The sequence below is a fragment of the Pteronotus mesoamericanus genome, unplaced genomic scaffold (assembly GCF_021234165.1).
Source record: "Pteronotus mesoamericanus isolate MK-2021 breed Mesoamerican mustached bat unplaced genomic scaffold, CSHL_Meso_final scaffold_85, whole genome shotgun sequence".
Taxonomy (NCBI): domain Eukaryota; kingdom Metazoa; phylum Chordata; class Mammalia; order Chiroptera; family Mormoopidae; genus Pteronotus; species Pteronotus mesoamericanus.
Genome location: NW_026555329.1, coordinates 21,552,756 through 21,570,527, shown reverse-complemented (window position 1 = coordinate 21,570,527; position 17,772 = coordinate 21,552,756). Strand labels below are relative to the sequence as shown.

At 35.4% G+C, this 17,772-nt stretch overlaps 1 protein-coding gene across 6 annotated transcripts in view; it reads left to right on the top strand.

Moving 5' to 3' along the window:
• Positions 1 to 17,772, top strand: part of AKAP9 (A-kinase anchoring protein 9) — a 181,720-nt gene that overhangs the window by 120,344 nt on the left and 43,604 nt on the right. For 5 of the 6 annotated variants that reach the window (XM_054564518.1, XM_054564520.1, XM_054564521.1 and 2 more), the window contains 2 exons: positions 15,583 to 15,745; positions 16,549 to 16,761. In XM_054564518.1, the coding sequence (XP_054420493.1) occupies positions 15,583 to 15,745; positions 16,549 to 16,761 (376 nt within the window). Of the gene's footprint in view, positions 1 to 12,012; positions 12,654 to 15,582; positions 15,746 to 16,548; positions 16,762 to 17,772 lie in introns of those variants that run through there. The other variant, XM_054564523.1, reaches the window with a different exon arrangement.

The following is a 17,772-nucleotide window of genomic DNA, read 5'->3' as shown; positions in this document are numbered from 1 at the left end:
TACCGTTTTTATTTCATAAGTTGTATAGCATAAATAATTCTCTACTGAATTCTACATGATTGTGCTTTTGAGGGGCTTATTCCAGTCATACCAGTATTTAATTTTGTACTCTTTCATACCATGAAAACAACTGTTCATACTTTTCCTTTATTGACCAGTTAAATACTTTTGAGCTGGATCTTGAACACTGTTAATAGTGTTGCTACTACTTGATACCATTGTAAATTCTGGACAGTGTAGTTAATGCAGTATGTTTGTCTTTTGACAAGCATCGTGGAGAACAGTAAGTAAGTCAAAAGTGATCAGCAGTTGTGATGTTCCTACAGACTACTCTTCCTCCATGCTCCGTGAGTGAGTACTGCCAGTAGACAAGTGCATCAAGTCCCCCCTGAAACACTCAGTTTCCTAGGCCATGATCACAGCTCATCATACCTGCTTAAGTAGCCAGGTAGTGCGAGGTACAGTAGGAGCCAGATTATTCTCAATTTGTTATATACTAAAGCAGGAATGTCTAAATTTTACTGTACTGACAGACCAAAAAAAAAACCCTGCCTAGAGCAGTAACCAGTTCTCGAAAGTATAATCTCTAAACCAGCAATATCAGCATCACTGAGGACTTGTCTAAATATAAATTCTGAGCTCCCACCCCAGCCAGACATACTTAATGATGGAACTCAGCAACCTGTGTTTTAACAAATCCTTTAGGTAATTCTGATACACACGGAAGTTTGAGAACTACTGATCTAGAGATTACTGGTATAATGTGCATATTATTCTAGCAGAATTTTGAAGTGTTCTACCAATATCTGTTTTATAAATTGTTGAAGTAGTTGTTCATGTTTAGTATAAAAATGAGATATGCCTTGGGTGAATTATGTATTTAAGGCAATGGAAATAGGAGGTTTGTAAAACATTCTTTTAAACTAAATTTAGTTCTGTTACTATTCATCCATGAATAGATATTTAGAGCCATTGACTTCTTTAGATTATTCTCCTTAAAAACTAAAATCACTTTGAACCTGATAAATATTTTTAATAGTTAGAAAATACAAAACAATGTGTAATCACCTTTGTGACACAACTGGTATTCCGTTTTCCTTTAATGTGTCAGTATTAAGTTCTTCATAATGGAACATTTCCCTTTTACCTTGATTTACTTATTAAAAAATCTAGAACAGACCTTAGAGACCATATTATAATTGTGCTTGCAGTGGAAGAGAAATTCATGTAAATGGCTCTGCACAGGATACCCTGAGACTGGAAAAAAGAGTAGCATCTGACAGTTTAGGGTAAGATGGAACAAAGTAAGGCTTATTAGAGGCTTTTACACTCATTCCTTTATCAATTTATTGAGCATCTATATAACAATTGTTATTCTAGGTACTGTAAGTACAGCAATGGACAAAATCCTTGCCTTTTGTGTGTATGTATGGTTATTGCCATTTTATTATTCATAGTTTTGATCTTTTTCTTAAATAAGTCCCTTTAACATTTCATATAATAATGATTTAATGATGAACTTCTTTAGTTTTTTCTTGTCTGGGAAGCTCTATTGGCCCTTTAATTCTAAATGATAGCTTTGCTGGGTAGAGAAATCTTGGCTGTAGGTCCCTGCTTTTCATGACTTTTGAGTATTTCTTGTTAATCCATCCTACCCTGCCAAGTTTCTTTTGAAAAATTGGCTTACAGCCTTATGGGAAATCCCCTGTAGGTAACTGCTTTTCTCTTGTTGCTTTTATATTCTGCTTATCTTTAACCTTTGGCATTTTAATTACGATGTGTCTTAGTGTAGTCCTCTTTGTATCCATCTTGTTTGGGACTCTCTGTGCTTCCTGGCCTTGCATGTCTATTTCCTTCAGCAAATCAGGGAAGTCTTCTTTCATTATTTCTTCAGATAAATTTCCAGTTTCTTACTCTTTCTCTTCTCCTTCTGGCACCCCTGTGATGCGACTGTCGGTTAGCTTGAAGTTATCCCAGAGGCTTCGTACACTATCCTCGGGGTTTTTTTGGAATATTTTTTCTCCTTATTGTTCTGATTGGTTGTTTTTTGTTTCCATATGTTCCAAATCATTGATTAGATTCTCAGCTTCATCCACTCTACTGTTGATTCCCTGTAAATTGTTCATTACCATTAGTATAACCTTTATTTCTCCCTGGCTCTTTTTTATGCTGTTGAAATAGTGAGCTCCTTGAGCATCCTTATAACTAGTATTTTGAACTCTGCACCTAATAGATTGCTTGTCTCCATTTTGTTCTTTTTCTGGAGCTTTGATCTGTTCTTTAATGTGGGCCATGTTTCTTTGTCTCTCCATTTTGGCAACCTCCCTGTGTTTGTTTCTATGTATTAGGTAGAGCTGTTTTGGCTCCCTGTCTTGGTAGCTTGGCCTATAGGCTCTAGCAGCACAGCCTTATTTATCACCCAAGCTGGGTGCTCAAGATGCACCCTCTCTGTGTGCTGAACACACCCTCCTCTTGTAGTTGAGCCTTGTTTGCAGGTGCAAAGTCTATGGGAGGGATTTAGCCAAGCCAGTCAGCTTCAAGGACTGTTTGTGACCACTGATGACCAACCTCTGCCCTCCATGGAGGATCAGCTGTGCTGGGGCAGGGTGGTGGTGCTCCAGTGTGGCCTGTAGCTGTCCACTGGGTGTGCAGGCTCTGGGGTCACCCAGGAGGTGCAAGTCAGGATCAGCTACCACCTGCGTTCCTCCCAGGACCACTCAGCATGAGCTGTAAAGCAACCTGAGGTGGCTACTACCTGTGCTGGGCTTGGAGATTCCCAGGCAAAGCTAAACTGTGATCCAACGCTGGCTGCTGCCAATGCTGGGCCTGGGGCCACTTAGCCAGAGGTTCAGAGCTGGTGGCAGGCCTGTAAGCTGAGTGGGTCGGAGCCTCAGGTAAAGGCCAGGGTGGAGCAAACAGTGTAAGCCAGGTGGATAAAGTCTCAGATATGGCCCCCACCTGCCCCTTCTGTGTCTTGGCAGGGGAGGGCTCAGAAAAAGCACAATCACCTCTGCCTGACTTTCTGTCTGGGGGAAAGCCATTCCCGAGCTCTCGTCCTGATGCCAGACACTTCAGTTCCTCCCCCTATACCACTGGTACCTTTCACGCTGCCATCCCAGCGGTTTTGGAGCTCAGAGGGAGTGCATCTGAGTAAGTTCAGAATAGCCTCTTTAAGAGGAACTGCCAAGGAGTCCAGTAGTTTTTTTCGACTCCCATTTCACTTATTTTTACAGCCAGAAGTTATGGGGGCTCCTCTTCCCAACAACTGGTACCCTGAGCCGGGGCCCTGGTGTGGGTCTGGGATGGCTGGCTCCTGAAATATCCTCCCAAATTTTTATCCACCACCCATGGGTGTGGGACCTGCCCATTCCATGTCTTCACATCTCCACATCTCCAACCCTTCTGGATTGATGTGGTTTCTTTAGTTCCACAGTTGTCGGATTAGCATTCAACTAGGTATCTGACAGTTCTGAGTGATCTTCAGTCATACTTTAGTTGGAATTTTGATGTGGTTGTGCAAGGAGGCGAGCCATGTTTACCTACGTCTCCATCTTGACCGTGAGTCTCTCCAAAATCCTTGCCTTTATAGAGCATAATATTTAATGGTGGATACTAACAATAAATAAATATATAGTATGTCAGATAGTGATACCTACTATGAAGAAAAATAAAACGGGGGAAATAGAGCATGATGGGGGGAAGTGGCATTGTATAGGGAAATTAAGGAAATTATTTCTCTCTGATAAGAAATCTGCTTGAGTATCACCTTAAGGATGCACAGGAAACAGGAATGTAGCTAAGTAAAGGAAGGATGTTTCAAGCAAAGAAATAGCAAATATAAAATTCCTGAAGTGGTCATGTGCTTACTTTTTTGTTCCTTTTTGTGATTGACAGAGACCAGTGCAGTTGGATCAAGGAAAGGGGAACGTGTAGGAGATGAGGTTAGAGTAATATCCGGGAACCAGGTCACATGGAACATGGATTTAATTCTTTATGAGATGTAGAATCATTGGTATAATTTTTTAATTCTTTAGTTTGAAATAACTTTAGACTTATAGAAAAGTTGCAAAAATAATACACTTAGTTCCCATGTACCCTTCACCAAAATCCTCCTGTTAACATCTTGCATAACAATACTATAATTATCAAAACTAAGAAATTAAAACCGGTACAATACCCTTAACCACAAACCACCTGGATTTTACCATTTTTCCCACTAATGTCCTGTTTTTTTCCTAGGATCTGTTCCAGGATTCCACATTGCATTTCATTGTCATGGCTTCTTTTTTCCCTCCAATCTCTGACAGTTCCCGAGTCTGTCTTGGTTTTCATGACTGCCACGCTTTAAAAGCACTAGCCAGTCATTTTGTAGAATATCCCCCAGTTTAGATGTTTCCAATATTTTCTCATAATTACATGAAGCTTTTGCATTTTTGACAAGACTGTCACAGAAGTGATGGGCCCTCTCAGTGTGACTTATCAGGGTACACATGGTGTCAATGTCTTATTACTAGTGATGTTAATCTTTTGTTTGGAGAGGCATATTAGAACGTACTTTTGACATTACCGAAAATAAGTATGTACAAAAATGTATCTGTCATGCATGGAACAATGATAAGATAGTGCCATGGACTAAGGAGTGTAATTTATCCAATTCTGAGCAGTGGGGATCCATGTACCCATGTGTGCCCACATGTGCATGCACATGTCTGTATTTCCAAGTCTTCCCTTATGAATCTCTGAAGTGTTATAGTACACACTCTTTCACACACAGTTACACATACAATTATGTGTCATTTGTAGATAAACCTTTTTTTAATCCTTGTCCAAAGACATGTTCATTGATCTTAGAGAGGAAGGGAGAGAGAGAAATACCGAGGTGAGAGAGAAACGTCAATAGGTTGCCTCCCGTTGCACCCAACCATGGATCCGACCCACCACCTTGGCGTGTGCCCTTGACTAGGGATTGCACCCACAGCCTTTTGGTGTTCAGGAGGATGCTCCAGCCAGCTTAGCCACCTGACCACGGCTATAGAGAAATAAACTTTTTAAAACATCCTTTACAATAGCATATAAAAAAAATAGTACAAAAGGTGTATAAGAACTCTAGTGAAAAACTATAAAACATTGCTGATTGAAGTAAAAGAAAACCTTAATAAATGGAATGTACACAGTGTCTGTGGATTGGGAGATGATGTTGTTAAGATGTCATTTTTTTCTACATAACCTATAGATGCAGTGCAATCCCAGTCTAAGTCCCAGCAGGTTTTTACAAATAGAAATCGACTAGCTCATTCTAAAGTTTATATGAAAATTCAAAAGACCTAGAATTGGCAAAGGATTTTGAAAAATAAGAACAAGTTTGGAGGACTCATTCTGCCTAACTTTTGAGATTTAATATAAAGCTACAGTAATTGAGACATTCCTATACTGGTAAAAAGTACAGACCAGTGGAGCAAAATAAAGGTTCCAAAAATAAACCCACACACATATAATCAAATGGCTTTTTCAACAAAGACCACAAAGCAACTCACTGGGAAAAGAAAATTTTTTTCCAAAAATATTTGAAACTAAATATCTATATAGAAAAAAAGAACCTTAGCCCCTACTTCACAACATGCAAAAAAGTTATTCCAAGATAGATCACAGACCTAGTTATAAAAAATAAAGCTACAAAGCTTCTAGAAAACCTATGATTAATATCTTCATGACTTGAGAGTAAACATAAATTTGTTAGAGAAGCCACAGAAAGCACAGGCCATAGTCTTTTGTTTTGTTTTTCAAATTGGGAATGTTAATCTTGATTGATTGTTGTATCTGCTGTGTTTCTCCACTGTAATAGTATTTTTTTCTCTCTGTAATTAATAAGTATCTTGGGAGTACTTTAGAATATGCAAATAATTTTGTTTCTCCTTAAACTTCCACCCACTAATTTTAGCATCCATTAGTAGATTTGCCTGCACAGTTATTACTGTGGTGTTTATTTTCCACATCTCTTTAATTACTATAAGAGTTGCCTCTTCATTCACATTTATTTAACTAATCAGGATCCATACGGACTCACGACATTTTTTTTTTTAACTGGTTTATAATCCAATACTATAGAGATGTTTTTTGTTTCCATCTTTGGCATTGAGAATTTTTTCAGGTTGGTTTTTGTGCCTTTGCAAGCAAAGTGCTTACTTTTGAGCATTTGTACTATCAGAAGCTCCAGGCCCAGCATGTATTTTCCCTGCCCCAGCCCTAGAATCAACCATTTCTCCAAAGGCTTCAAGTTCTTTTTTATTGGAGAATATTTAGAAACCAAGATAAGGATGCTAGATATGCTTATTATTACCAGGGTACATGACTTCTAGTTCTCTCAGCAGACAACTTGAAAATATATGTATATTAACTCTTGCATCTATATTTATTTCTGTATCTGTATATATTGTTAAAAAAACAAAACAACAAAACCTATAACTTCATTCTGATAGGAATATATATTCATAAAGTAATTTCACAATTGCTAACCTATATCCCTGTGAAAAACGTACTAATTAGGGTACAATATTTGTGTACACTGTTTTGTCTTTAGCCTTATGAAGTCCAAATACTGCTTTTCAAAGTATCTTAGCTTAACGTTTTCCTTCCCCACCCCAGGCTGTTCATTTTTAATATCGTTAGAATCATTTGTTACAGTTTTTGCTCCATTTTGGGTTCTCCCACATTCTGGTTAATTTTTTATAATTTACATACTATGAAATTCAATCTTTGTGTGGACAGGGGTTTTTTTATTGTGATAAATGCATAGAGATACGTATCTACCACCACAAATGTGTTACTAAATCCCAAAATTGCACCCCAAAATTTCCTGGTTGCTCCTCTTGTTTTTGGCCTCTCCTCCACCTCCTGCCCTTGACAACCATTGATTGCTTTTCATCCCTCTAGTTTTGTCTTTTCCTCTTGTTAAAAATAGGATGAGGGATGGAGGGGTCCATGTTCAGAAGTAAAGAAGCCAGTTAGAGCTAGGCTTACCTGTTAAGTGATAGAGTTACAATTTGAACCCTGGCAGTCTGGCTTCAGTGTCCACGTTCTTAATGCCATTTCTCTGCCCTTTGAAAATGAAAGGAGTGAATCACTGTGTTTGTTACTGCTGACAGGTTGTGTAAGCGACAGACTGAGGAATGGACTCTGAAATCTGTGTGGTCATCAGCAACATTACAAGAGCAGTTTCAGTGGGAGTAATGAATATGAAAGTATAACTGCAGAGAAAATTTTAGGAAAGGAAAATAAGACTTAAAAGACAAGTAGTAACTAGATAGGTCAAGAAGAAAATTTGTGGTAAAAGGCATAGCAGGTTGGTGTAAACCAGCGTGATGTGTGTGAGAACTGGATATTTTTCTGTGATAAACATTCAGGGTGGAGCATGGAAAACTGATAGAAGCTAAGGGAAGAGGAATGGTAGGCAGTGGTTACATGTCAAGTCCTTTATTGGCTGAGTTCATTAGTTTTAACTTTATGCTGAAAAGTTGGGGAGTCATTGAAATATTTTTGGCAAGAAAATGCTAATATCAAATTTGTGTTTTAGATTTCTCAGGTGGCAGTGTGATGAATGGATGCTGAATATAGAGAAACAGGAAACTCTTAGAATGTTCTAAGTGAAAAGTGATCAAGGCAAGTTAAGTCAGGAGGAAAGTGATTTTAAATATTTTAGGGATTTGAAATTTTATTATTTTTTGGAGAGAGGAATGGAGCAGGAGAGACAGAGAAATATCAGTTTGTTGTTCCATTTATTTATGCATTCATTGGTTGTTTCTTGTATGTGCCCTTACCAGGGATCGAACCTACAACTAAGCTACTCGGCCAGAACTAGGAAGTTGAATTTTGATAGAAGTTGGTATGACTGGTTAGATGTAGAAATAAGAAAAAGGAGAGAAACCAGGCATGACCCTTGATTCAACAAAGTTGTTGGTATATTTCATTTATTGAGATAAGGGTGCAAAATAAGTGAATAATGAATTTGTTTTAGATACCGAATTTGAAATGCATGTAGGGGGCATCAAGTAAAGATTCACTAGAGTCGAGAGTTTGGAGAGAACTAGATTAGAAGTTGTCCTATGTTAAGGACTTTTGATGCCTTGGTGTTGAAGAATGTATAGAGGTAATTTTTTGTGCTGATAGAATGCTTACATTTGAAAGAGAATATAGGTAGGTAAGTCTACAAAGGAGACCAAGAATGAGAGATAAGAGGAAAATCAAGAGAATATTGTCATTAAAGCCAGAAAATGAGTGATTTCATAAAAGTATCAGATACCATGGAGAAGTCATGGATGCCGAGGATGTGGTGTCCATTGGATATTTCAGTATGGATGTCATAGTGACCTTGATGAGAACAGTTTTATGGAGTTGGTAGAGGAGACATTTTATATTCAGAGAGTTAAAGAAATAGACAGCGATTCCATGACACTACTAGCTGTGGAGAAAACAAAGAGCACTTGCTTGAGAAGGGGAGTGTTTTTTTAAAGGTTGGAATAGCTTATATTCACTAGCAAAGTTGAAGGTGCAAGACAGGGATTGAGTTTGTGAAGCCAGGTCCTTGGGGTAGGTGAGGATGGAATCCAGAACACAGGTGGTGGATGTGGCCTTTGGATCAGAGAATCCGTGCCTCCAGTAAAATTGGAGATTATTGCCCATGATTGTAGGCTTGTGTTTGGGGTTGGGACAGAGTTTCACTGAAAGGCCCCATAGGCTAAGTAAATACTGTCAAATTTCAAGGTTCTTTTTTTTTTAATGGTATGGTTTTATATGTTGTATAATTTTAGTGGAAGATACGTGATTACACCTTGTACTTAGTTTTAAGGTTTGCAACTGCTTTAGATTCCATAGGTAATTTCTTAATTAGTAAGCATTTTCTTTACCAAGTATTAGGGCATCTACCTGAGAGGCTGATTTTATAATATCTATTATAGTAGTGTTTGATTTGACAAGTTATTTGCCCAGTGGTATGTCCAAATCCATATAATAATACATTTATTATGATGGATTTTACTTCTCTTTTGCACAGACAGGTTACAATAAAATCAAGCTTATATTCAACCTATTGCTATTTCCTATTGTTTGGGATAGCTTTCATTATAATATGAAGAAAAGTACTTAGAGACTGCCCTCAAGCCCTCAGAAAGGTAAATCTCTTTAACATAATCTTTGTTCAGTAGTCTCTGTGGTTCTGCAGAAAAGTTATCTTTGAGAGAGTGGTTTCAGATTCTTGATTCTTGGGTCAGGTAGATACAGAAATCAATCTGTTCTGTAGGAATAGTCTTTCAGCAATTTAAGTTTTCACAATCCAGAGATACTGTTTAGAGCCACAGGAGATTATTTACCAAGAGATTCCTTGGGCCCTGGAAGAAATTAGTGAAGAAGGAATTTATTCCCGCAGAGTGATTTTTTTTTTGTAGGCAATTCTCATGACTCTATTAATTATCGTTTTTAAGAATAATGGATTCTGAGCTACATGTTTCTGTATTTTCTCAAAAAAAGAGGACTTCCCTGAAGATGAAACAGTAATATAAGTAAGGATTTTGTTTTGTCATTTTTATGTTTTAAAGATAACTGCAAAGTATTGAAACACATTCTCTATTAGGTGTTGACCTCAATGTGCTTAATATAAACATTGGTTAGGATATTGTTTCTGGGATTCACTCTCATTAGAGAAATAATTAAATCAAAATGCAAGAGAGCAACAGAAGTGGTTTACAATTTCAGGGAAATATTTATGGAAATAAATAGCTTGACATTATAAAAATAAAGCTATTTAGTTTGGGAAACATAACTCTCTACTACAAATTAAGCCTTCAAATACACTTTAAAATCTTGATTATCTGAAACCTGGGGCCAGTGACCTAGTCTAGATAATTGAAAGGGTGTCCTAAATATTGAAGCCATTTTATTTTAACTTTTTTTATTGCAAAAAGTTTTATGTGCTTTAAAGTTAAATATATATAAAACTTATTCTAATTCAGAGTAACCTGTCTGAACACTAGTTAATATAATGTACTGTCTGTTAATATACACACTGTGGTTAGGGAAGTTTGCTGCTCTCCTAAGTCATCATATCTGCTGTTGGAGTCTCTCCCCTTGTAATTTTACTGAATTTTGTGTGTGTGTGTGTGGTTATTTTCCTAACCTTGACCTACTTTCTTAGTTACAAAGGGATACCACTTGAAAACACACATGTATGTACATGGATGGAATAAGTTTTACATGCTTTCAAAATGGAAGGAGGGAACTATCATTTGAATTATTTTAATTCAGGATCACCTTTCTGAACATGAATTAAAATAACATAATATCAGTTAAGGTATTGTTGTTATGAGTGCTGTTTGCCCCATTCTAAATCATCTTGATCTACTGCTTTCTTCAGTCTCTTTTTCCCCTCCCTCGAGTTTTTTCTTTTCTTTGTAGTTAGTTACCTTGACCTAAATGTTTCCATTTATAAAGGGATACTTCTTACTTTCCAGGTTTTGTTTTTCCTTCAAATAAGAGAAATTGGATACCAGTTTATCCAAATAAACTGTAATTTGCAGAAGGAGCCAAGAAAGCGTATTTTGAGAGGTATTTGCTAAGCATGAGTCCTGCTGGTTCATAAAGCTGGGCAGCTAGAGTGCTGATGATTTTTTATCTGCTGGAGCCCTAGTAATGTCAAATGCAGCTGCATCGGTGGTAGGATTAGGCCTCCGTCTTCACAGACAAACAGGAGGGCTCACATAGGAAAACATAATAATAAACAAAAATTTGTCAGTGCCTGATCCAGAATTGTAAGAGACGGCTGCCCCTTCCTCACTACAGACCATCTCCCTGTAGATTCTGGGCTTTCTGGACAAAATCTCGTTTTCTCTGCCCTAATCATTATTGGCCTTGAAGTATTGGCTCCTATAACAATTTTTTTAATGGAAGTGGCTATAAAATGGAGTTTTGTTAGTAAAACCTCCTTGCTTTAATATAGGTTTTTTCCATTATAGATCAAGATTTTGTGGGTTTAGGATATTTAGTTACTAGATAGAAAAAAGGCACCAAAGTAAAAGCTTTTTCATTCATTTAAAACAACTTGTACTTTTGAGGATCTTTTGATATTAAAAAGTAAGTTTTTCATCTTTTAAAGTTTTAAGTGGCTGGATTATTCACTATTGCCCAAGTTTCTGGAGCTACAGGAAGGCTATGATATACTACTTGCACTTTTTAAGAGTTCATAGTGTACCTCACGTGATATGACCGCTACCTATTACATGCAATGCAGCTTCTCAAAAGGGTTTTTTTTTTCCCTTTTAACATTCACTCTATAAACAGTTCATTGTGGAAATAGGTTATAACTGGTCTGTCTATACAGGATGGGGCAAATGTAGGTTTACAGTTGTTTGTATGGAAAATAATACAATAATTAATAAAGAATGAACTCTGTTTTGGGTACTCAAAATTGTAAACCTACTTTTGCTCCACCCTGTATTCTAGTAACTGCTTAAAAAAATAAGTATTATTTCTAAGGAAATACCAAAAAGAACTAACTTAGTTTTCAAAATATAATTATGATTATTTCATATAGTTGAAGAACTAATTAGTAATAGGGACTCAAAACAATAATACTTGATTTCACATTTTTAAATTAAATCAAAAATTTTAGTGGGATGGAAAAACACTAGCTTATCTTAAAAGCATTATAAACTTGTCTAAATACCCTTTTCAAAGCCCTGATGTGAAGCTTGGATCCTGTTAGGCAGGCTTTTTTGTGGGCGTATTAATTCACATTCCACCTGTCAGGGTACCTATAGGTAAAAACATTAAACCACACCCTCTGTTCTGACCTTTTCCTCAGGGGACACTGACTAGAATCCTTTGGCTCAGTGTGAGAGGCTATTCGAATAGCTCAGTTCAGAAGAGGTTTTTACTTTTGAATTGAGTGAAGCTGCAAGAACAAGGGAAATAATATTGCTCAAGACCTGCTACCAAGGAGATTTAAAACTTGACCTTCCCTGCCAGGTTCAGCGTGGAAGCGTTTCTTATTTCAACAAACACATTTGATACTGAAAGCAGTTTTATTGCTCAGCCAACTAGATATTTATATTTTTTATTCTTCCAATCTTTGAGGACTTAGTTAATTATTCTAGTTATAAAGACATTTCCTTGCTTTTACTTTCTGTTTTTTGATGAAGAATGAAAGATCTAGTTTTTGGTTTTTGGTTTTGTTTTTTTAGATTTGTGGGGTTTTTCTTTTGTTCAGTTTTTAATGAATTAATTTTATAATGTTTATTGGATAGTGCTAAAAAGAAATTTTCATACTGTTATGGTCAATCTCGATAAACTTAAAAAGGATTTTTAATGTAATGGAAAACGGATAAAGTAAATGAGGAAAATTGGCAACTACATCTCCTAGAATGGATTCTTACAAGACCTATTTGGCAACTGTCAAACTCAGTGGCTCATGGTTGGAAGAACAAGATGAAGACATTTATGAGGTTGAATCTCGTGTGCCTTTACCACATCCATTTCCTCTATGTGAACATTTGGATGAAAATAACTCAGTAATTATTAATACTTCTATTTTTCATTTTATTCATAAAAGAAATGGGCACATATTAAAGCTTATTTCTAAAATTTCACTACCTAGCCCTCCTTATTCAGTAAGTATAAAAAATTTTTGGTTTTTTTATACTTTTAGTTTATACTTAGTTTTAATATATTTTAATTTAAAAAAAAACACTGTATAATGAGAAATGAAGTTTAAATGTCTTTAGTAGGGGTAAACTAAATAGAATCTTGTTTTGTTGTTTCTACTACTCATTCATCTTGGATGTATTGAAGAGCTAAATTTGGTCTCAGAGCCCAACTTGACTACGTTTTTAATTTCAGAAAGCAGAATGAGATAATATTACAGTTCTTCCATGCCAAGCAGGCTGTTTAAAAAGATCCTACTTCTCCCGAAGAATCTTGCTTTTATGTGTTTATGATGTCAATTCTGAGTAAAAATTGAATGATTATATTTGAGGAAGTAAGTATTGTGAAACCTAAAACAGCTAAGTGAATTGTCATTGAGCCAGTTAGGAAATGTTTACAATCATATGGCATATTGGCTGCGGTTCCAGACAAGGAAAAAGGAGACCTGGATTCTAATTTTAATTTTCTGGCTAATTTCCTTAAAAAACTTATTTTCAGTATTTTTAATATGCCTGCTAATCCTGTGAGGAAATACCTGTTTTCACTTTTATGTGAAACGTATTTTTGTAAACATTGTTCAGGATACAAGTATTTAACATAGGTTGGTATTTCAGGATCATTTGACTTAAATATGTTGTGAATGATTTACTACAAGTTATTCAGGATAACTACAAGTTACTCAGCACTTTTTATGACTTTAATGGCTTTAACTATAATATACTAGCTAATATTTAACAAGCCAGATGGTTTTCAGAACAGTTTTGTTACTGCCCCTGAAACTTTTATATTAAAGTGACAGAATATTTCCTGATGCTTTATACATGCTTTTAATGTAATGATAGGTTTCTTAAAATATTTTAAAATATTGAATATGAAATTTTTATATATTTCATATTTAGTAAATATTAGGTATTATATAGGTATTAGGAATAAATCATACCTCAACTGAATAGAAGAGGTTTTTTTTTTAAAGTATAAAGTATTTAGATGAACATTAGAAGGGGGTCTCTTATTCCAATAAAGTGCGGGTACCCTCTGGTATTTATAATAAAATACGTTGCCTAAATTTACTGTATTTGATTCCTCCAACTTTTTTTGTTCTGTAAAACTGAAGTTATTCCTTGTGGTTTTATGGCAGGCATTTAAATGCACTTTAAGGGTGGCTTAAGTCATGTCAAGAAGTAGAGTATAGTGTCAAAAACTTAATTTTCTTATCTATAAGTATTTAGTTTGTTGTAAATGCTCTGTTGTATTTGTAAATTTGAAAAAGGAAAAAGAGTCATATCCTTTTAGTTAGAGCTTTGAATTCTTTTAAGAATTTCATGTATTTACCAGGCAACCAGTTTATAATGTACAGAAAAAAGTTGCATATGTACGTGTAGAAACAGTTAATACAGTTTTAAAATATAGGCTGTGGCTGTAAATTCAGGAGTGTAGTTATATAAAAATTAGTTCATACTTTATGATCATGTTTCTTTATAATACAGTTAATGTACATTATCCACATTTAAAGGAAAAGACTCTTTCACCAGTCTAAAGTAAAAATACATAATTTTATCTATGCTGTAGTAACATATATTTTAGAAAATATTTTTATTTAAAATGTATGCTTAATTTTCCGTTATGAGTCTTAAGTAGAATAACTGCATAGTAGATATATTAGAAATTGATTTAGAGTGACCATAAAAAGCTTTATTTAGTAACTGTAAAATCTGTTTGCTGTGGCAAATACCACTCAGAAGTGAAGAGCAGATGTCTTTAAAAATAAAATATTCTTAAATATTATAATTTTATAGTACATTATGGATACCTGACTGTAAATCAGAAACAACTACACTTGATTCATATTTTAAGCTTAAAGCATTGTAGTATTTTTTAATATACTTAGTACTTTATATATAAATTTACAAATTCTTATGACATTGTTGTGAGCCTGTTATAAATTGTATATGATCGCTGCTATAAAAAAATTTTAATAGTGTTAATCATCTAGGACTAAGTACACATTTTGAGCTCAGTTTTTTTTTCCCATGTAGTTGTTTCAGTACAAATAGAGAGCAGTCAGCAGTCCTGAAAAACTAAGCCAGAGACAGTGCTTTTCAGTAATTTCATGTAGCTGGTAACAATGACCACTGTTTTCTGAGAGCTTTGGTCTTGAGTCTGTGCAATACTTGAGTATCATATTGTTGCCTTAAAAATTGTTTTCCAATGTAATCAGTATGTGCTGGAGACAGCATTTTAAGGCGGCTTGTATTTATAGGTAATGACTCTGTGTTCTAAGGGTTTGAAAATAAACAATATTCATATAGAGTCATGTAGATATTTTACAAATGGATAGAAACATAAGGTTTTATTTAAAACATGGGTAATAAATGTAATTTCATTGTGTTTAGCCACTGTGATTTTGTTCATTGATGCCATTGTATTAATCATATATAATTAATTCCTCAAAGTGTGCAGCAGGAGTGACAATAATAAGTAAATGTAAATATAAAAGAAACAAAGTTTATCATAGGGCGCACAGTTAAATAAAATTCTTTAGCAAATACAAAGAGAACCTGTCTTACTAACTTTATATCCCTTTATACAGTAGGAAACAGAGCTCGTGATGTAAAGTGGTTTATTTCCAAAAGAAGCAGTTTTGTTGTCTTCGTTGTTGTTGTTTTTTACTAAAACTAGAATACATCTTTTATGGAACGGTGTACATAGCTAATCTACTTATATACTCATTTACCCCCCTACTAATGTTAGCATGTACTAGAAATATTGAATGACTACAGTTCAACAGTATGCCGTTATTTTTATTTTAAAAAATGCTTTGAAAGCTTTAATGGGAAATGACACTGGTATTCCCAACACTGTTTTCCTTTATGTATACTTTCCCTCCTTGTTTAGCTCGAACACGCAAAAGTTACACAGACAGAGTTGATGCGTGAGTCATTTAGACAGAAACAAGAAGCAACCGAGTCCTTTAAGTGCCAAGAGGAACTGCGAGAGCGCCTTCTGGAGGAGTCCAGGGCCAGAGAGCAGCTGGCTGTGGAGCTCAGTAAGGCCGAGGGTGAGCAGCTTGCCATTGGCAACTGAAAGCGGGGAGATTTCAAGTCTAAATATAGAGATTTTGATGCAAGCCAGGTTTGGCAACCACTAATCTACTCTAACGAAGAGTGAACATTGAAAAGTAGTTGTAATTTGTCTTCAAATTACTCCAAATGATTTTTTTAACTATATATATTTTTCATTATAAAAAGTACTTAACAGAATTGTAGAAAGTATAAAAAAATTTTAGAAATGGATGATGGTGGATTATTACCATAATCCCACCATCCCAAGACAGCTCTCGTCATTTAAAGATGAGGAAACTGAAGCTAAGAGTGTTAATAATTTTTCAAGTTCGCCCATATTAAATAATGATTCCAAATTTTAAGCCTGTAAAGCTCCATGCTGTTCATATTGTACAGTGCTATTGGGGTGTTGTCCTTCCAGAATCATTTAAAATATCAACTTTCTCTGGTATATTTAAAATGTGATTCAGTTCACAAAGCATCTGATTTATATTAAGCTTCCCAAGAACTGATCTATTTATATCTGTTTAATAAAGCGATTTAGTCCTACATGATGTGATAGGTTAGTATAGCAAAGTAATAGAAAGTTCAGGGGAATTTCATATTTAGGCATAATGCTTTAAAAAAACTCCATTGAGCATACTATAGTTGCTATCAGCAGCAGCAGATTCATGCAAGACTTTTAATAGCTTAGAATGATGTAAAGTTTTGCCAGCAGTAACCCCTTTTATTGTTTATATAAAACCTAATGGTACGGTTTGAAATAATAATCCCAGTCCCTGTTAATTTTATTTTATAGGTGTCATTGATGGCTATGCAGATGAAAAAACTTTTTTTGAAAGGCAAATTCAGGAAAAAGCTGATATAATAGATCGACTTGAGCAGGAGTTATTATGTGCAAGTAATAGATTACAAGAACTGGAAGCAGAACAACAGCAAATCCAAGAAGAAAGAGAATTACTGTCCAGACAGAAGGAGGCTATGAAAGCAGAGGCAGGCCCAGTTGAACAGCGTATGTATTTTTAGACTTCGTATGAAACAGTCCTTAAAAGTTCTGTGTGGCTTTTTACCCCTGGCAATGCTGTTATTCAAGGATTTTATATAGGGATTAAAAAAAAAAAATTATAAGCAGATCTACCTTAGTAGTAAATGTCTTATTAGCCAACTATGTAGAATCAGGAATTTTTCTTTTTCTTTTACAAACTTTTTTTTTAAAGATTTTATTTATTTATTTTTAGAGGGGAAAAGAGGGAGAAGGAGAGGTAGAGAAACATCAGTGTGTGGTTGCCTCTTATGCAACCCCTTCTGGGGACCTGGCCTGCAACCCAGGCATCTCCCCTGACTGGGAATCGAACTGGCCATGAGCCACACCGCCCATGGCTCCTGTGACACATTTTAACAGGAATTTTAACATTTTTATTTAAACCTCTGTCTCAAGAGAAAGCTGCGCATAATGAGGCAGGATATTTTTTAAATTGTGTGAGATTTAGTTCTTTTAGTAGCAAAAAGGCAGCAAACCTGTATACTTGGATGAAATAACTAAGACACGGATCTGGCACTAGTAGTGAGCAAGTAGGGGCTGGGTTTTGGCCTGCAAGAGAAGAGCTTGAACAGGTCAGTGGCTGTTCACACCGGACTGACATCTAGTTTAACCTAAGTAGGAATTCAAAGAATATATGAACTTACCAATAACCTTTCATCTTTTCTTCAGTGAGAAATTAGGTAACATACTGAAGTAATGTGTGTTTAGCCATAAAAACATATGTCAGTTTTTGTAATAATGGAACTTTAAATCCATCTTTCATATCCTCTCACTTTTATATTTCACATGCTGTTGGACTTGTGTGTAGTTTTACTACTTGAATTTTTGTCAGTTTAGAAATACAACATACATTTTCGTAATGTATGTAATTTGTTTCCAGCTGTTCAAATTTGTTCAACACAGGTTTGGAGTTGGAATTTTCAGTGTGGAAAATATATGGGTCATATATGTAAAATATTCAAGAAGCACTGGTACATCTCA